General features: G+C 36.1%; 1 protein-coding gene across 1 annotated transcript in view; it reads right to left on the minus strand.

Moving 5' to 3' along the window:
- The window catches only part of LOC144424487 (uncharacterized), an 80,949-nt gene that overhangs the window by 55,304 nt on the left and 3,343 nt on the right, over positions 1 to 22,302 (minus strand). The window contains exons 4-5 of the mRNA XM_078113839.1: positions 21,775 to 21,884; positions 21,450 to 21,654 (exon numbers count right to left, since the gene is read on the minus strand). Of these exons, the coding sequence (XP_077969965.1) occupies positions 21,450 to 21,654; positions 21,775 to 21,884 (315 nt within the window). The remainder of the gene's footprint in view (positions 1 to 21,449; positions 21,655 to 21,774; positions 21,885 to 22,302) is intronic.

The raw sequence follows: 22,302 nt of genomic DNA on the forward strand, positions 1-22,302 counted from the left end.
GTTTTACTATGACGATCGTTGGTGCGTGTCAACTCGCTTCAAAATCACGCGTCGTAAGTAAAATGGCGGGCATTGGGCGTACACGCCCACAAGAGCGAAATAAACACGTCACACATTTAACAGCGAAATGTGAAATTTTGAATGTCAAATCGAAAATGAACGAAAAAATGTAACCGAAGATCGACACAGGAAATTTAATATCAAGTACTTTAGAAAATGATGGAAATATAACTAACCATGAAATCTTACAAACTACCTCCCAGTTTTTAGGAATATAATTGATTCGTCTCATTATTTTAGCATAAACATAAGAGTAAAGGATAGATGATATGAGACAACAATTTTCATGAAGGTCAGATCTCAATTAACAAAAAGATATGTTGTGTTAATTGCACAAAAGCAAATATACAATATTATAACAAATTTGACAACCGCAATTCGCTAGGAATACGTTTTGAATAAACTTAAATGGACCAGTCAATAGCGCATAGTCAATGGACAATGTAAGTACCAACTTGACGTGAAAAAATACCCATGTTTATTTCGTTGAAAATTGAGCATTACATGAAATTATAACTTGAATTGCATCCAAATTCCCAGAAATTCGAAACCACTTTATATCAATGGCGAAGTTGCCTCTTGTGAATCAGGTCAAATATTACATATAGTTAAAAAGAAGATCAAATCGAATATTCAAAATAAAACTTATGAGTGTAGAGTAATTTTTAGCGCGCTAAAACATATTGCACGTTGGCATCCTTAAGATATATTCAAATGACACTCAAATTTGAGTGTCAAATAACACACATTGTTCTACTAATTTATACGCTAGCATTTCTACGAACAAAACTGAAATTTGACTACCAAATGATGGTTCAGACAAATAATCGAAGAGGACAATTCTCTTGAGACATTTGGGTCGGCAGAAAATTTGAGTTCAAAGCATTCACGGAAGGAGAGGAAAACGATACGTATGCAATCTATACCACGGCATTTTACGCAGACGTCTAGCGATGGGAAGATGACATTTCAATGAATTCCCAGGACATATGAAACGAAGATGATTTAAAATTGCACAGCAGTATATTTTAAAACACTCGACGCTTATAATTTGCCATAATTTCGAACGAATTTTACACCAAAATTTGACAAATATTATCAGTGCAAATAGACATGAAAAAAAAATAGAAGTGTTAATTTATATCATTGTAATAAATTTGAATTGACACGCAGTCAACAATGCGTCAACAATAAAAGGAATGCCCAATAAAAGGAATGTGTGGGAACAAACAGTTTTTAGGTCCATTCATCTAATTATGATGATTTTAAACAGCTTCTGATATAATTTCCACTAAACTTTTCTCGACGATGCTTTAATATTTAAAAAAAAAATGGATTGACAATAGGTAATATAGTTAGACCAGCATTATCAAGGGGTCAAGCTTTTGAAGTCGGATTCGGTCTTTAGTTTCAATGGAGCAATATTTTTGAATCATATTTGCATAAATTTCGCTGAACGTACAAAAAAGAGCCCTCGAAGTGATAAATTTTGTTTGAATTTAAAGCGCTATTCCCAACTGTTCACTCCTACTTTGTGTTCGGTTGTTTATTATAATTGGGGATATTTCGGGCTCGCGAAAAAAAGGCTAGGTTTTTAATGCACAAATCTGAGTTAAGATCATAATAAAATACTGTTTTCGTAATACGTTGTAATCCATAATAACTGAGAGTAATAAACAGAATTGAAATTCAACAGTTTGCATAACCTGTAGTATTTTTAGTCTTCTATTTTAAAAGAGTAAAATGTATAGTTTAATCCTCAGAATTCAGAGTTAGGTCAAAGCAAAAGACAAAATGGCTTCAGGATCTCCGACAGGATTCGCAACACTAAACAAAAAACATTCGACTACGGAAATCAACACAAGCAAAATTCGCAGAAAACAGGTATCGGATCATTTTTTTAAATAAGGAAAAGAAATCGCGGTTTCGCAGTCATGGGAGAATAGGAAGTACTATTATCCCGCGACAATATCGATTTTAGGTAAGATTTAGTGGTAAACCATAAATCTGACGGTTTCAACAGGAAAGTATGCTATTAAAAAAAATCTAACATTACAATGTTTTCTCAGTGTTAAAAAAGTATCAAAAATAATAAAAACACGCCAATATATCATCTAGCTGGTCCATAAAGCATGGTACCACTGTGATTCGTAAATAACCCAAGTAATTAATATCCGTGATTCAAAACCATTCCAACCAAATTAAATCGGAGAACTGCTTGCTGAAATTTGGAATAGTAAAAATGTTATGACATTTAGTGGGCACGAGAGTTGAAAGTTGACAGGAGAGGTATTCTAACGCCATATATATCAAACAAAGCTTCTCATTGTTCGCTGGGCCTATAAAATTTGAAACCCGCCATTGAACGGCAAAAGAATGTGGTTAGACTAAAAGAACGCTAGACTAAATATTCCAAAGCCTGGTAAATAACTTGAAACGCCCGAGCATGGCCATACTTTTAAATAAAATATTGTCCACGTGCATGGGACGAATTTATGTGAACCGTATTGCAAAGGACGGTACCTGAATTGGACGCGATTTGCGATTGCAATTTCAGTGGCCGCGCATTGACTCCAGGAAATCTTTTATGCCGCCTATTGTGAGATTTACGACACTTGATAATTTTGAAAAATTGCTCGCTGAGAAAAATTTGAAAAACGAAACGCAACACAATTACATTGGGTTTTTTCATGCAATCAACCAATATAGGCCTGCCTATGACACTGTCGCTAAAACTGGCTGAGATGTCAGCCATTTTTAAAGAATTTGTTTTATTATTATGTAGAAGTTAACATGAATGAACGGTATATTTCACAACAATACTACCTTGACTAGTTATTCCCTCATCGATGACCTATAATATAGAGAATGAGGCCGAAATGAACAGCAGTTGAAAATACCTATATATATATATTGATCTAAGTATATACTCACTCCGAAGCAAACACGAACGTGAGTTCACAAACAAGCAGAATAAAACAGTCAATTCGTCCCAAAGGGTATTACTTTTATCTTTTTAATTCGGATGCTAAAAAGCTCTACTCAATGTTATAAACGATAGAGTATGATAGGGTGAGTCCATGACCAGACTATATTATTAAATATTACTCAGCCCGAACACGAACCATAAAGAAAACATATGGGTATTGTTATGAACGGACGAATAAAAAATAACTGTACAGAGAAGGATTTATACATTGAGTTAAAATAAACTTAGCCGCCGTCCTAAAACTTACCACAATCGAGAGAAAATACTGGATATGGAGGAAAGATTAAAATAGACGTAATCACCGCTAACCGAATTACAGAATTAATGACAGGGTGTTCCAAAATGAGTGAAACTCATAAAATTGGATATCGAATTAATGATTTTCATTTATTATGGGACACCCTGTATCTGAAATTCAAAGATGCAAATACCTGTTTTTGGCTCAGTCTCTTTATCAATATTACCCAGACCCAAAACAGGCTACAATCAAGATGGTCGGCAATACTGAAACCGCAAGCTTGCATGTACTGAACAGCACGCGTCAAACAAATTCAACTCGTACGATTTAACAACTCAAACGCTCTAAACATATTTACATAGTCTTATTATACTTCAACCTGCACACGCCTTGAAATAAAATAAAATAACGACTGATGACCATCACTACAACGGCGTTGATTCGGGGCAAATCGGTCGACGACCACGTTGCGTAGCTGCTGGCAATGAACGGCAGACGACACCGAATTTATAGCTCCAGACTGGAGTGTGTAAAAGGCACGCAGAGTACACACGCCCAACGAGAGACGCTCTCGCCTGGAAACTGTAATTTTGTTTCATTGCGCAAAAACACGTTGAAGTCACTTGAAGCCGTATTTCAAACCACGTAGATTAAAAATAGACTAAGTCTTGTAATTAAATCAGTTTGTGTTGGCACAACAACTTAAGCATAGATTTAATACAAATGATAACGATGGAATAAAACTGCTCAACAATAAAACTCTTACGTTTATTCATTAAAATACATTCTTACATTCAAATACAGACATTAAAATTCACTCTTACATTTCTTCATTAAACTGATGTGCATAAATTTACAACGGTGACCGTACATTTGAACCCATGTACATTTGAACCCATGCGTATATCCACGGGTTCAATCTATATGCGGGTGCTAAAACGCATGGGTTAGGGTTAGTATGGGTTTAACTATCCATGAAACAAAAAAAATTCCATAGGTGCAATAGCATACAGGTGCAATTGTCATGGGTTCAAATGTACGTGGGTTCAAATGTACGTGGGTTCAAATGTAATGGAACCATTTACAACGTCTTTTTGTGACCCAAATGAAACATTAATTTTTATGAATGCCACGTCATATAAACAAATTTGAGCATTTATCTCATTCGCACACAGACACATAGCATATATCCTCGCAACATAACACATATGGATAGGATTTACATATTTATCCCGGGGGAGAGGAAAGCCGATAACACAGCTTGAACATATGGCGAACCACGGACTCTCGTCTGGTTGCCAATTAATGTCGAGTATGGGATTAGTTAGCCAGTTATTTGTTTTCGGAAGCAAATATCGATGCTAATATACCTTTGCACTACGCAAGTTCATGTAGGAATGTTTACTAGCCTAGAATAAATTTTCAACATGGCCATGTTTAACGAGATATAATTCAGGTATACTACAAGAATAAACAGCCCAAGACGAGAATAAACGCACTTATTTAAGTCTTAGACAATCTTCGTGCCCTTCCAGGTATTTTGTCTTGGAGAACTCTATAAACCGCTCCGGTAAGCCATATAAGTAACAATGTATGACTAGGAGGCATAAAATCGAAAAAAGTCCACAACAGCTCGACCGCGATTTGATTAAATATTTAAGAAATTCACCCACAAAGCGACCAAAACTAGAATCATTTTCAACGAAAAGCAAATTTAGAGATCTATCTGTCCACAAAATTACACGTTTCAATGGCAATTATTTTTAAGCTTAAACTTTTGTCCGCAAAAAATAAGAGTAAAATTCTAATACTTGAGAGCTCTAATTGTAACTGACAAATAATTTTGTAAATTTAGATACTTTTCAAGGTAAGCAGACGCAAAAAATTTGATGAGTTGCTATGACACAGCAGTATTTTTTTGTGGGGAATTACGAGCAATAGGGCGTCGTAGCTCATGGTGAATGCGGGCTGGCATTATTTTTTTATGACGACCTATTTTCCTCGATCAATCACGTTTACTATGCTTCCACTTCATATTCATATAATCGAACCAAAGTAATATAGTTTTACATCTATGCGTATACCTCAAATCCTATTCGCCTTCAAAGCTCCAACGCACTACCTCAAAAGAGCTGAAATACAGGTTTTAGCTAAAAGAAAAAGCGAAAATTCTTTGCCTGACCCCACCAACTGACATGCAAAAATACAGCAAAATGCAAGAGTACAGCATATTGAATCTGATTATTAACAAAACTGAATAGACTTAGAGTTAAGGTCCGAAGATTTTAATAAACTATTATATGCCGAAAATGACCCAAACTGAACTTGATTTGATTTAGTCGTGATTGACTTTGCTCTGAAGATGGAATTTCGACAACTGTAATCAGCAACATAAATTGATCGTGGTTAATTTATTTGAAACTTAAATTAGCCAGTGATTCATAATTCTCTTCAAACAACCACTTAAACTTTCCAGTGACAAACTGTATTTTAGAGTCGTGTTTTGACAATTTCAATGAACTATAAATAGTTATTGCTTTTTATTTATGAGTCATAACCCGGCTATGCTCAACAAGTGATTTTAACCCCAAATTGAAAACGAGTTTTTTTTATGTATTTATGATTTAGAAAGGCGATAAAGAAAAATGTGGACACGTACATTTCCCGATTTATACTTATATTGTTGATGTAGGAATTGGAAATGGCCCGATAAGCGTTTTTGCTTACGTATGCCAGTCATTTGTGGATTAGCCTAATTCGTCACTTTGCTAGCCTTGAGCAACATGGAAAACACCATCAAAATTAGTTCATCCGTCGCGTACTCTATATTTGGCTTGTGATATGGAGATCAAATAAGAGATAGTCTATAGTAACCCCAATAAACAATATACAAAAGATTGATGCAACGTGTTGATAAACACGTAAAGAGCTAGAAAATGAAAACATTTTAGTTCTTTTTGCAGTATTGCAATTTTCTGGCTTATAAATGTTGATGAACGTTGTGATTGCGATTTATAATATTCCTGCGTAATACCAAATGAGGGTTTAGTTTAAATTTCTCACATTTATGCGAGGATCTGTGACTTTGTTGATAAGCTGTGATGTCATCAATGATATTGGGGGTGAGTGCCATTTGGGGCCAACCTGTGGCTGATGGTTCCCGTTCATTTGAGCCCACGACAATTGCACCTGCATACTATTGCACCTATGGAATTTGTTTTTTGTTTTACGGATATTTGAACCCATACTAACCCTAACCCATAGGTTTTAGCACCCGCATATAGATTGAACCCGCAGATATACACATGGGTTCAAATGTACGTGGGTTCAAATGTACCGTCACCGTGGCTGATAGTTTGTACTGTTCTATCTAGTCCAACGGTGCACAACCTGCGCCGTACGGCCTCATGCGGTCGTCGTGAAAAAATAATGCGGCCGTCCACATACAAAATCCCATGAACAAAAAAAAAATCAAAATATAGGATTTGGCGGCTATGCTGTGCAAACTTTTATAGAATAAATTCATTAAAATATTTGAAATTTTATTATACTTTTGGGGACAAGAAAATGGGGGCAACCGAACGACTTTCGATTTATTTCAAAATTGTGCAACCATTATGCAACTTGCTGCAATATATCTGCTCAAGAATAGGTCCCCCGAAAAGGAAAATCCGTTTAAAATGCGAATATTATACTTCCAAGTAATCCCACATACTTCATAATTGGGCAGACTGCACCTCGCATGGGTCAAATACGCGGTTATGACGTCATAAAATAAAAATAGAAAATTTTGGCGCGCCTTCAGCGCGCTTATCAATCCCCTGTAGGCCGTATTGAATACAAATATATGCAATGTGGCTGCCAATAGCAAAAAGGTTGTGCACCCCTGAATTCTAGTCTAACTCTAATTTCTTGGAGCAATAACAAATACGCAGGAGAGCGTTGGAGGATGTATAATAAAAACTGGAATTTTAATGAAAGTTCAAATGGCGGGTGGAAGAAACTCGTTGATATTGTTTAGATGAATTTTAACGCGTGGAAAAGTAGATTACGTAATACGAGCTTTTGTCTGGGATAAAAAACGAAGGTCGTGGAGAATTTATTAAATCGACCATCACTGCGGATTATCTACATGTCCGCGGCTCGATAGAAACCAACGGGCGTCTAGACGAAAATAGTCAAGGTCAGACAAGGTCAATTAACGTACTCGAATTAAACTTGGGGCGTTTCCCAGTTAAGGACATATTTGCGTTAAATTCACGGGACTTCATGACAAATAAAAAAGAATTAGGCTTCTAACAATTTTTGCAGAAGGTAACTTTAACTCAATGATTAGCCCATAGCCCCCAATATATAGCCTTTCTAATAGGAGTAAGATGCAGGGGTGTAGCCAAGGACTTTCAAAGGGGGTGTGGGGGGGGGGGGGGGGTAGAAGGGGCTGAATTTCCGAATTGCCAAGTTGACCGTACGAAAGCTACGAAAATTGATATGCAAGATAAAGAATTTTTTTTTTGCAAACCTACCAGGTTTACGCCCCTGGTAGGAAGCCATACAAATGACGATAACTCTCGACTTTCGATTCACACAGACGTGTAGAGTAATAGAAATTGCATCACTACGACATGACGTTTGTATCGAATATTACGGATCACTACACTGCTATCAATCGTAATAGTATTGCAGTAAAAAAAAACAGAAACCTTTTTAAGTAGGAATAGTGGATTCAACTCGTGAGATAATTTACAGCGGTCTCCGTGTGGCAATTCAAACTTATGGGTTAAGTATAAAGTATTGGTAATAAATACTAATATTGGAGTGTGGTGGAATTTTCAATGACGTTGACTATTTTTCAAAACACATCATGCAAAACTAAAAATCAAATTATCGTCGTTAGTTATCGTCGTCATACGATTGTGGGACCATCTACCTACACTCCTAAGGCAGATCGGCAGAAATATAAAAATTGCACTTGCACAGTGGAAAAAAACATTTATTATACATAGCCCTCCCAGCCTTTGGAAATTCATGGCTACACCCCTGCATCCTGCGGTGGCCGTTGTAATTGCTGCATTTCTGTCGTGTAATATAGACAATTTGTGATTTGCGTTAACTGTATTAAACTGTAACAAGGATCAAATATTTGTAATGCATCCACTATCAGAACTCACGTAGACCTTAACAGACTTCCGTTAGTCGAAGTGCAATACAATGAATTAGGAAAAAAAGTAAAATAGCGTTTATTGTGTTCACGGAATCACACTTTCCGGGAATTTGATTAATTAGAGAAGTTTTGTGGAAAGATATGAAGTCTAATGATTTCGTTTTCGAGGAATCCCTCGCGTGCCAAATAAATGAGCTCGCGTGCCAAACAAGGATGAGTGAATGCTTCCAGTGATAGAGCCAATAATAATCTAATAATTTCGCATCAGAATTGTGAATTTGGCGTACAACGTGATTGACGAATACACAAGTTAGGCAAAGGTGGTGAATTGGAATGATTTGGTGAAATGATATTTCATACAGAGTTTGGAATCGGTTCCTAACAAAACGAACACGACACGAATAACCTGATCTGATCCCCTACAAAAAGTAGAAAGACAGTTCGTGGCAGATCATGTGGAAAACTCATCTTATACCAGAGTGAACTGGAAATAAATTTGAAAAAATGTTTTCTATATGTTGTTGGTAATCATTTTATTTTCCCGCTTTTGTGAAATCTTCCCCGCTTTCGCCATGGCACTCATAGAAGTCTAGACATCTCAGTTTACGTGACCCGTCTCTATTGAAATCAATTGTAATTGTCGCACGCCACCGTATTGTCGGAAAAGATTTGCTAAATATTGAGATTCCAATACGATCCATTGTTTATCAAGCTACGATCAATATATACATGGTTCATGTTCGAAAATGAACGATTCGGCCACCCTGACTGTTCCTGTCTCCTTGAATTGAATTGACGCGATGGTATTCAATAATAAAGCGGAAATTATCCTTATCATTACATTTTGCAATTCTGATTGAGTAATCAAAATTAGGAGTCCAATTCATGTGAGAATGGTAAATCTATGTTGGGGTGTACTATGCTCAGGTTTGACTCGATCAACAGAGACGACATTTTATTCATAAAAAATGCAATAGGTTAGGCAAGACGATTTACCAATATTAATTGGTGGTTGAACAACAGAGAAATTAGTGATAAGTTCCGCCATGTCGTCATCCTTTCGAATAATCACAGATACGTCATACATAGGCAGATAGGTGACATACCCACTTCCAAATTTTTTCCAGGAATATTTGCTCTAAACAAGGTCACCCGCACTCTCTCAAAGCACGTAAAAGAGACCAATCTCCGGATGAACTCCAGCCATTCGAGTGAAAACTATATAAATTATGACGGTACATCACGCGTTTGACGCGGCAGTTAAAACAGTTCACGTAAACACGACCTTGAAAACAAATACGAGGTAATGAATGCTATTGAAGTTTTATAAAATACGAGTGTTTTTAGCCTGTTTTACAGTTGTGGATATAGAATTTTGCGCAATAAAAATCAAGTTTTCGACTCGTTTATATTAAATATTGCGTCTGCCAACATTCCCAATAAAGGTATCCACACAGTTTCAATGGTCCATCATCACATCACGCACACATTAGAAGCCCGATCCTCCTTGCTTTGTCTGCGGTATATATTTGACTTTTGCCTGTTGTTGAAAATTCCAACTTTCCCATACGTGAATTTTCAACTTAACAATGTTTTGACGATCTCGTCTCACCGCATCCGCACTTGAGTGGTGGTTTTCGAGCTCAACTAGACGTATAATTTGCTACTATTTGCCAGATGTTCAAAGATCTACTAATTTCTTTCCTCTCATATGGTTTCATTGATGTTGCGACCAAGTTACGCCCACCTTTGGCCATGAATGAATGTTTATCCATCAAAATAATTAGTAAAATTGATCCCTTCACTCGATGACAGTAATAATACCTTATTAGCATACCTATCCAAGCACGAGTATAAAACATAGATATACTAGTAGGAGTTGTAAGTAGGGTAATTTCGAGTTTGAAATCGGCAAAACCAACATCTCATTTGAAACATAATTTTAGATTATTGTCTGCGTAGAATATATCACGCGGGCAGTCAAAGCTGATAAAGTCTGTATTAATGACCGAGTGATCGTAGGGACATATCAAAATATTTTGGGATAAAGTACCGTAGTTCAGTTTCAATGTCGAAAGAATATGCAAGAAAAACTCACTGGGAGACGACATACACACAACTCACATAACATATAGCATGTGTTAATAACACATAACGCAACTGTTTCAGCAAGAGTTCTAACCGCCGAACCCAACAGGCGACAATATCAAGCATAAAACGCCGGAAGATTAAGCTACTTTGGTTTACTTTCATTCCCAACTCCTTACCGGAATAAATAAGAAACATCAATGAAACTGAAACTATATCACACCATAGAATAACTGTTTCAATTTTTTTAGTATACATCAAAACTACTCCATAATATATGAATATATATACCCCAATTTCATGACATTTCAAACAAAAATTCTTTGCCAGCGCTTGTGCTTGTTAGCATTAACTAGTATTAGGGGGATATTCAAATACGGACAAAAGCATCTTGCGCGAAAGAGCTAGACAAAACCGTCAATCGGAAAAGCGTGGAGTCCTTATTTTTCAATGTCAACAACATAGAGGAACTAACACAATATTTGGTACCAAATATAAATAATAGTAAATAATAATCTACAGCGCTTCGCAAAAAATGATCTTTCTAGAATATATTCCAAATTACTTGGTTTCTGTTTTGGGGTCATCATGTACATGCCGGAAACTAAAGCTGGATTCAATTCCGTTGGATTTAACGGCATTCATAAAAGTATTACATCCTAGTTTCGTCTGAGGTTGGCCAGGGTGTTTTAGGAGTGATAATCACTCGCAAAGAGGACAAAAGTCGTGATTTTTTCCTAATATAGACGAAATTAAACCTTAAAAATAGTTTCAATAAGGTTTTCACTTGAGAATCTAATAAAAAGAAGTACTAAAGAATACCATTACCTACAAGAGTACTAAATTATGCATGTACGAAAATGAGGCTAGACGATTGAGGCAATGATAAAACCGCTTGATTTTCACGGTACCGACGAAAAGGCGGCGGTACAAGGACGAAACAAAATTGAATGAAATACGATAATTAACTTCAACATCACTTGCCAGGTTGAATAGAGAAAATAAGATGACATGTGATGTTCATTACATCAGGTATGTTGTAATAGTTTTAAAACGACAATCTTTGAAGATTTGAAATTAGTTTACAGAAACGTAGATTCGAATTAACAATGGACCTTTCCCCGAGCATCAACTTCCTTGTTTACTTCGTAACATTGGCCAATCAGCAAGATGCAAAAAGTGACGTAACAATCCTCCCTTTTCGCATCCGCTTAGACACTTTTCTCACTCAGACAGATTTTCAAGCGTGGTTGTAAACATTACCTTGTTTTCGTGCTTTTGAAGTTTATTCGTTAGTTTTCAGTTTCATATAAATCAGATAATTCAATGATTACTCTGTCTTCCTAGGAGTTTTAATTTAATTGCACTAATAAAAAATTAGTGTAGAATAGCTGTGATAGACTAGGCTAAAATTCTTTACCGGTACTTTTAAAAAACAGATTGTTGTCAGCGATGAATTATAATGATGGTTTGAAACATATACCCCATTTTACAAGCGCCAACTCGCAAAAGCTCTCTAAAAATAGCCCCGGAAATTTTGCAATGGTAAAGTATAGGAAGAATTTTACGGGGGTCAAAGGTCGGGGAAAGGTCCATAGAGAAAAATTATCGAGGAAATTATACATCAAAAATGTTGTGCGAGCGATCACCATAGTGGTGAGTGTTTAGAGCGTTCACTCAATTCCTTTAGCAGGTTGTGTATTTTGTACCCAAAGCTTTTGTATAGTCAAATGGACAACACTCGCTCCAACTCATACACAGCATAACAAAGAGGATAGGCAACATGGGAAGTAATTTAACCATTTTGCGCCTCCATCTCTATTATGAAGATTACTGATACATATGGCTCTACTCCCTAAATTGATGCGAAACAATCCATAAATTGGATTCCACACTCTGTGCAATTTATCACATTCACGTGCATTTACCCCAAAGTCGAGTAGCAGTCATACACTGAAATTATTACTGAATTATCCATTTGAAATTAACGTTTTGCATCCATCAAACAACTGAGAAGGAGACTACTGATGAAATCGAGCAAATCGACTTTAAAATTCACATAAGCACGAAATGTAAAAACTTTGTGTAATAATAAATATCCCAATCGTTTCGCGTTGGTGGGACGTTACCATAGTGTGGCGAATACAATCCCTGTCAGACGTTACGTCATGAGAAAAAATCGTTGTCCCGTTATCCATACACTGAGTACGAACTACGCATTATGCAACGACGTCGTTACAGCGCACGTTACAATGTAATTCAACAATGCGGACTCCTTGTAAAATTTGCACCTGAGTGAAATATGTGTCGCAATCGCAAATCGCGCCATGTTGAAATATTTGTCTGTTTTATAGATATGAGGAAAATACACATACACACAAATTTAAAATGATATCAAAACACTGTTGGAATCAATTAAATGGATTTGGGTTAATTGTGAAGAAGCAGTAACCTTACTTTCATATTTTGTATTGCATGACTATCAGTTTGTTTAGTGCAAAAGTATAGCGTTTTGTTAACTTGTGAAAAAAAATTCTGGGTCTACATGTCGAAAAATTTAAACGCTCCTACTAAATAAATCGGTTATCATATTGTCAAACAATCGTACCGTGAACCCGTTTGGGTTATTGAAACTTCAATTAACTTGGTATTTGTCTCAATTTTACAAACATATTGCGCATTTTTGCAAAGAAATGAAATTCTTTTGATATAGCAACCAAAATGAATGATTTATAAGCAATTTTCTCAATAATTTCACCAGAGATCAACACCATCTCCAAATAAAAATCTAGTATTCGTTGCCATTGTGAGATAGAATTTCGTTTTTAAATACAATAGAAGACGAAGATAAAGTTTTGTATGAATATTGCAGACGCAGGTCCCAGACTCCCAGCAATACATCATTTATGTCAAAGTGAGTAAAACTAGAAATACACATCATCTAATAATAGACAGAATTAATAAAGAAAACCAAATGAAGACACATCTATTTGATTCCTCAGAGATAAGGCGTATAGTTTGCTTGATGCAACCAACCGCAGACAGACATCGATCGTCGCGGTTTTCTCTCTGATTGAAATAAATAGCACTCTAGCAAGCATGGGCTGTAGTCAAACTAACCAGTTTCTGGTCGACTTATCTATGGCATGTGTATGGTCAGTCATATAGGAAATTTTTCACCAAAGGCAGAAAATTAACGTAGCAAATAAGGATAAGCTAACAAGACCAATATTATGGCTATTAGTTTTTTCAATTAGTGCCGCAATCGGCCTAATTACTGAATTAAAGTGAAGTACACCACGAGGTCGAAAAGTTCCAGGAAAAGACTTGAACGAAATAATTAACAGAAAGAGAAACGTAAAGGCAAAACTTTGTCATCTAATCATTCTAATGCCTAGTTTCGAAATCTGGAACTCGACATACATCAGGAAAATTAGTAATTATACCGAGGCCGTGGCACAAATCCAAAGACAACATCGTAAACGGACGCGTACCACCAGCACCCAAACGTCAAACCAGACGACACGTGGTCTCTGGCAAATAAAAATTCCCGCCAATTTCTTCATTTTTAAAAACAAAACTACCTCGAAACAAACTTGTAAACAATACCCTGAATATCAGATAACTCAAAAATCAACAAAACTCTGAACCACTGAACAGAAAAATGTCTGGAGTATCATGTGTTGGTATTGTTTTTATAATAGGTATATAAAAGACAAGATTGCACCCATTTGACCCAACTAACTGAAAAAACAAGTCATTCTATTTTGTGAAGATATCAACAATAGACCAGTTACACGGTCGTTTAAAAGTTACCGCCAATTTATGAATCCTAGGGTGTATATAAAATTTACAGGGTACATAAAGGTCCCTATTAAATAAGGTGAAAAGGTGTATTGAATGTAGTGAAAAAAACTTGAATGTACACTGATCATAATGAAATAAACCTGGTTAAAATATATTGGCACTGACTTCATAACAAAGCTTTAATTGTACCAAGACTTAATGAACACCCTTTAGGTATATTTCAGGGTTAGTTGATCGAACAAGGCGATTCGGTGGTGTTACTAAAACTTATCCACGTGAGATGAGAATATTATAAAATATTAAAGCTTAAAATTTATGTGCATAGAAGGAAATTTTTGATTCTGGTAGCTGTTATGAATTGAATATTTTACGCGAAAAAAAGTCGGTATACGCTGAATAAGGCCGCTCCTATAACGAGCGAGTAATCGCGGCGACTTTTTCAGAAGGGAATGGGAATTTCCGATTTTGACCCCCCCCCCCCTTTAAAAATTCCTGGCTGCTGCGCGTCTGTATACCTTGCATATACATTTATTGGAAGTGATGATACTCTTCTGGAATTTTCTAAAGCATTACCCTTATCTTTATTATCTGGATGAAAAGGAAATTTCCCTAAAATTGACGAACGGCTGCGAATCAACTTTGAAATCCAACAATCGTTTCGCTTTTGTCCGATAAGGTGTCGATTTCCCCACAAAGTTGTTTCACGTGAAATTGAATTAATTAGCGAACAAAAAACTGTCTAGCCACCGTACGTGACACTATTAAAGATGATCAACTAGAACAATCAAATAACAATTAGTATAGACAAAAACGAAGTATAAAACCAACTAAAACAGATTAATCTCAACCGACCAGAATTTTAATTGACCCTACTTCTTTGAATACACACCTAAAAAAATTCCATTCACGTTAGTTGCTTTCATTTCGTGTTATATATAGCCATGTACAAAGAGGCGTTAAACTTTGAACACAAATCCCTGACACTTAATCTGCACGCAGTTTTAAGGACTAGTACAATATTTGCATCAACTAAAGAATCTCCACCCCAACTAAGCCCATTCTTCAGTTAATCTTAGTCCCAATGTTTTCCACACGGCAACAGAGTATATTTGGTTACCTGGACCAGTGCGAAAAATACGAAAGCAAAGCAAGAAAAGATCGATGCTTAATATTTGGACACGAAAGTAAAAACGAAGTAGTTTGAGTATCCAATCTGTTACAGCCGACTACCGTTACTACAGACTTCACGACTCCGCCTGACTATTAATGCGAACGCGGAACCGCAACAAGTTGTGAAATTTTCAATTTCAAATGTCATTACACACAATGAAACGAATTCGTTGAAAAGCAAACCAAAATTTTGGAAATAAATAAAAGGAATAATCCCTGAAAATATCAAAGCAATTGGTCCAGTAGGTAATGAGAAAGGCGATTTTTTTTCATAACAACAAGTACAATAATAAAAAATACAAAATGACGAATCAATAGGACCACTTACGTGTTCAATAAAAGGCATAATGAATATAGACAAAACATTTCGATCTGTGGAGAAAGCAAAGACGAGTACGTTATGAAACTCGATGACGCTGCTTAATTCAGATTTCATGGAAAAAACCGCGGCAAAGAGCAGTAAACAATTCGCAATGACGAATACCTGTATACTCCTTCAAACGAATCCTGTTCATTTTTGTATGAGCAAAAGACACCCGGACATACACTTTTAGGGAAAATAAAGTTTTGTTTGAGTAGGATAATGCACAACTAATACAAAACCCCAAGAACTTAACAAATAGGCGGACTTGTGATACATTGAACCGTAAAAAACAATGATACTGTATAAGAATGAATTAATAATTAGTATTCCAAAGCCTTACCAATCAATATGAAAAGTCTGTATACGTATTCACATACTCGATATAAGAATGCTCATTTTTATCGATATAACCAGGGACGTAGCCAGAAATTTTCAACGGGGGAAAATTTGGAAATTCTAATTGACAAGTTAGACAGTAACAGATAGAGGGCCCCTGGAATGAAACCTTTCATTGGGTTATTGTTGCCGTCTGTCGGGCCAAATCAAAATTTAATCAACAACGGTTGGGCGGCGTTCTATCCCTTTCCTGCACAGTCAAGTCCAAATATCTTGTGTTAACATTTTACATTACACAAGGTGTCCGTAAAATCCGGTAACAAAATAACTTTGTGCTTCGTGAAGCTGATGGTGGACATGTGTATGTGTAATAAATGAAGTAAGCCTTAAATAAACACTCTAAAATTTAACAAATGTGGTTAATATATATTCAGAACTGACTTCATAACAATATTTTGATTGCAAAAAGACTTTAAAACCACCTTGCACTATTTTTCTTATTTGGTGATTTGCTATAATGGGAGAAAATCCAAGAATTCAGAATAGGAAGGATTCAAAGTGGGACAAGAAGCAAAATAGTAACAAATTAAGAAACATTATACCAATGTACTTGAATCTAAACAGCCTTGACATTCTCAGACAACATTTAATTAAAATCTATTTAAACTGAAAAAATTCTGCGGTGTGAACAAGCTATTCCGGAATTGGTGCAAGCCGTCTGCGGGTTTGTGGCATGAAGTACCATGTATACCCAAATGGACCCACATTGTAGACTTTTTTTAACGTAGAACGCTCGCATGACTACGCATCAAGTGGCAGCTGGGGATTATTCTTAAACCTGAGTAAAAGAGTCAAGTTCATCATGTAAAAATGGATGTTTGTACGTGATATTAAGTGCAATATAACACGAATACTTCTGGAAATATAAAGACCTGAACTTCTTTTGGCTATGAGGTATGATACCAAAATTTCTTATGAAACCGCCGAGTAATAATATAAAATGTATTGCGGTCCAGTCCACTTCATTTATTGCTCATACTCGAAAACAGATCATCTGTTACTTCAAAAATGACTGTGATTTTATTCGATTTTTCAGCAGTCGTGACCGCAAAGCTACAATCACGACAGTAAAAGAGCATTTGAGAATACATGACGAGTATTCAATCTCTCTCGAGTAGGTGCGCCTCACGCCCAACGCGATAGCCTTGGCTGGATGTCAATTCACACCATTTTTGATTAAAGAGATATCCTATTTAGCATCATATATTATAAAATAGCATAACTTTTATGAGCCGGTTGCCTATTAGCGGGCATTTATTTAGCCATACCCGATGGGATTCGTCGATTTGAAGTGTGGTATCACAATATTAAAAGCTATGGATTTGTAATTTTAGTGATAATTGTTTTTAGGTGAAGCGTTTGACAGGCGGTAAAGATGATAAACTACATATTAATTAAGGTATCGGCGGGATAAAAAGCAAATAGTAGTAAAGATTACTACGCTATTTACGTAATACAGTCGTTACAGATGTCATTGAATAAAAACAAGTTTGTCAAGCATGACCAAGGTTAATTAAAATCAAAGAATGTCGATAGAGTAAACTCACGAAAGTACTGCTTTTAATATTAAAAATTCATCACCACCACGCATGATCATATTTGAACTTTTTATTGCACAGTCAAAAGGGCTTTGAACTATGTCATATATAAATGTATAATATACATAGTCCCATGGCTCATTGGCAAATCAAACTATGCATAACAGTGTTGTTTCTGCAAATGCGTTTGTCACTTAGTTTATTATCACACTGTTTGATATTATTATTTCGCTATTCTGACGTAGAAAGATCTATAGTTACATTTATCCTACAACACATGACAGATAGCACATTTAGCAGTGGCCACATAAGACGAGAGATACTAAATCTATATATTTTATACATAAATAATCGTTGGCAGTCGATGATTATTGCAACACAGGTGGTCTATTAGTGTATAATTGTGCAATGGGTTTTTGGTTATCAGGCCCATAAAACAATAAAAATACATATTTGGTGGGGGAACGGGGGAACGATACCCATAACCGCATATTATTATAATATGTATTACGAAACCAAGTGTATCCACTTTGATAAAAATTTCATAAGCGACTTTGTCACGAAGAGGATGTAAAAATCGTTTAAATACAAAACAAAAACTCGCCACCAATTTTATCCGCCTAATTTACTTTCAATAGTTGGATCGGCGTACCCGCCTAAGCTTTGACCGCAACGAAAGTAGATCCATAAATTATACTTAAGGACGACAGTTGACAAGGAGGAAAATAGTAAGTGCGTCGTGCATTGGCCTGGGTAAAAGCCAGGACTTGTGTAAAAATTAATATTGTGACGTGACACCGGGTAAGTGATAACTGATTATTTGCATACAGTATGAATAATAACTGTAGTTTCAATACCTCATTATCGAATTACTAAAGCCGGTAATGTTTAGGATGAAAAACAATTCGCTCTATATACTTATTATGAGTCTTTAATATGATGTCATTCTAACGTATATGCCTACATTATTAGATCCTCCGGACAGTGTCCCCAATGAGAATATGGAAGATGAAATAAAAATACTCCAACAAGTCTTTACAACCAATAAACATCCCAACATGTTTCAGCTTAGGGTGAAATTAAACTGAAGTCAGTTAAATTCTAATGGTATACTTTGTATGTGGTGAGTATATTTATATTTACATAAATTATCATAACTTCACGAAATGCCAAAATATGTGAACACAAGGTGGCACTCGTGGGTTTTTGTAAACACAAGCCTTTCCTTGGAACGAAATTGGTCAGTCACGAATCCGCGCGTTGGAGAGTTTTTCTCAAAACCCTCAACATTTCTAAGGTGAACAGCATGTTCCAAGGAAAAAAATGAAAGTGTTTTTGATTACGTCCAGTAAGCTTAAATTTAATGCGATCTTGTCCTAAAAACAACACCATAACACGACGACCCACAAAGTTCCATTTCGTGTCCAAACAAATACTGAAAACAGCCTCAACTTAAAGAATAGACTACATATCGATAGTACGCCAGTCTAGGCTCTGCCGAATGAAAATCAACGAATATTTTTTCCAGACTGCAAGAACAACAAAAATTTCTGGTAAGGGTGCATTATATCAGTTTTGCACGATGGGCTGTTAATTTAGAAGTTGGGCGTCTTTGAGGATGATTAATCGATTTAGACATCAGACAAGGGTACTTTATTTAGGCTGAAACATCAAAGCAATCCTTAAAAAAATATTAAAAAGGTAGTGGGTATGGTAGAAACAAATATAAGTCTATAGGCCTCGATGATTTTAAAACTCGGTAGAACTCCATGTGAATTGGGAAGATAGTTGTCAGCAACAACGTTTTCGTCGAATGGCGTATCCCGTGGATTTTTAACGCCTCATACGACGACATATATTATAACTTGCTACGAGCGATAGCGAAAAACAGTTCGCTAATTACCCCGTATACATTACATGTTTCGTATCTAGCACTCCAAGTAATGGTATTGTGATTCGATATGAAATAGCCACCTATACCTTCGATACCTGAGGTATCGAAAAAAACAAAAAATGAGATGTTCACGTCATGTTTATAACGAAAGAGAGCAATGTTCAAGTATATGGGCACTATGGTAGTGACATCATCGCCAACATAACTCAAGTAATTTTAGATTTCCGACGTCATTTTTCGCGACGCTTCACTAAAATACTGGCAATACAGACATAATTGTTTGTATGGCATCATAGATGTTGTCTCCTATAACTGAGCCAATCCTTTATATTGCGCGTAGCACAGTGTAGCACAGCACATATCGATAAAATGCAACAAGAACGTATCTAATTCAAATTGATACTTCAAAACTGACCAGCTGTACAGTGTACATAACATGAAGAACGAGCACTTTCGACATTTGGAATCAATCGTCAATAATGGCTTCAAATAACCATTGGAAGTGACAACGTTGCGGAGTATGCCTCGAGGAATGATCAGGAAAATCGAAAAAAATAAGAGTAAAGTTTTGAAACTACTCGGTAATCAGGCCCGCGTGTCAGTTAAAACAAACCTAAAAGTAGCAGCAAGTACCATAGGCATAGCCGAGATTCAATTTTAAATATGTGTGTCCAAACGACAAGACATCGTTTACATCAGTGGTCGGCATACTTTGTGTACTAGCGAGCCAAATATACACCTTTCCGGTAGCGTGCGGGTCGTATTAATTTCCGCCTACGGACAATCGTCCATAAAACTTCAAATTATGGCGCACTCGCAACTTCTAGCCTTGTGTTAAACGCCTTTAACAATGAGGCATGTATGAGGCCGTTTCTCATATTATATCAAACGCGATACATTGTTTCTTATTTACTCATCATCAGTGTAAAGGATGATGTTGTTTCTATGTGTAGGTCAGAGCGTTAAAATCAACTGGCAACTTTGTCCGGGTGTCGTTAATGAGCCATCTAACACTAAATGAAGACCCTGTAGTAGAATTTATTTATTTGAATATATTGTTGTTCCATGATTGTGTGTTTCTGAGATCATTTTCCATCCGATTGTTCCGTTGCAATATTTGCTGCTGTATTCAGCATTAAGGTGTCGCTGATTGAATGACTCTCAATGATCTTGTGAGTCATTCAATTAATGATCTGACAAGGATAGTATGCTTATTCTTATAGTGTGAATATCAAGTTTGGATAAATCTGCTCACAGCAATATGTGCTTCCGACCATGTACATTACACGTTTTAAATTTTCATACAGATAAGCAGTCGCATCCCAGGGTCTTGGCTCGATTTTGTTATTTGCAATGACACGTTCCGTAATGACGTTCAATATTAAATTTCTCAATAACTGCGATACTGGATGGCATATCAAGTAAACAGGTTTTGAAAGACACAGGAAAGATATATTTTCCCGTCCAGGCACTTTGGAATGTTCTACCCTCATCGCCATGCAACAAAATTAGCGCCGTACAGCAGTACATGACATTGATCTGTGTGTGGACAATTATGAATTTAGGATCAATTTTTGTAATATGTATTAAAAGTCGTTCGCGGGCGCAAAATAATTAGTTCGTGGGCCGCAGTTTGTCGACCATTGATTTACATGCTTTTCTCAATTTGTCATATAAACACTACCTCCTGCAAAAAAGCATACCACCTTCCTAGCTCAATTTGTGTAAAAACAACGGGTCCTACCTTGATTAAATACATTGCCAAGTATTCAGCTCTCAAATGAGGTACGTCTTCAGCTTTTGAACGCGATATCTTGCTGGCGAGTTGTGGTGTAACAAGGACGTGTGTAAGAAGTTGTTTGGTTTCAACTTTTTTTGTTTTCGACTGAGAGTCAGAAGTATACCTCGAAGTTATGTCGATAAACGTTCCACCACCAGCTTCAACGATTCTTGTTTCAGAGATGGGTAAAAAAAATAAAAATAAAAGGCTGATAAAAAAAACTACCTTTTAGCGGTATAGAGGAAGAGAGAGCGGATTGCAATAAATCGTAAAATATCTAATGGCTTACCTTGCATAAGCATGATAGAAATTACTGTCCATAACAAGACCAACGGTCCAGCCAAGAAATGGACGATCCATGTGTTTCACGTGAATTTTTTCTCTCCATCGTCTCGGAGCCTAATCATGAGAATGATAAATTTGTAATTTGAATAGAGCAGATACAAACTTATTACACGCATTTTAATTCGGATTGAATCGTGGAGACATTAGGATAGCTTTTATAAATCTCGGAATTCCAGTAGTAACTCGTAACTTTCTTCAGAAATATGTCTCCTAATAATATAAGAGTGTGCGAGGAATTGCATTGTCATTTTTTAAATCCTGAGAAAGATTAGTATGTTGCTGCATAAAAAAAGTTGATCATGTGCGCCACCTGAAGGACAAACTTTTAATGTCAATATTTGACAATGTTGAGAGAGAAATTCAGTTTCTATATCGTATTACTCGCAATAAATTTAAGTCTTTTTTTTTCTTCCTTCACAGATTGACTTTGAAAATGTGCGTATAATATGTGTTGTGTCGTTTTTAGTTCTAC

The sequence above is a fragment of the Styela clava genome, chromosome 6 (genome assembly GCF_964204865.1).
Source record: "Styela clava chromosome 6, kaStyClav1.hap1.2, whole genome shotgun sequence".
NCBI classification, from domain to species: domain Eukaryota; kingdom Metazoa; phylum Chordata; class Ascidiacea; order Stolidobranchia; family Styelidae; genus Styela; species Styela clava.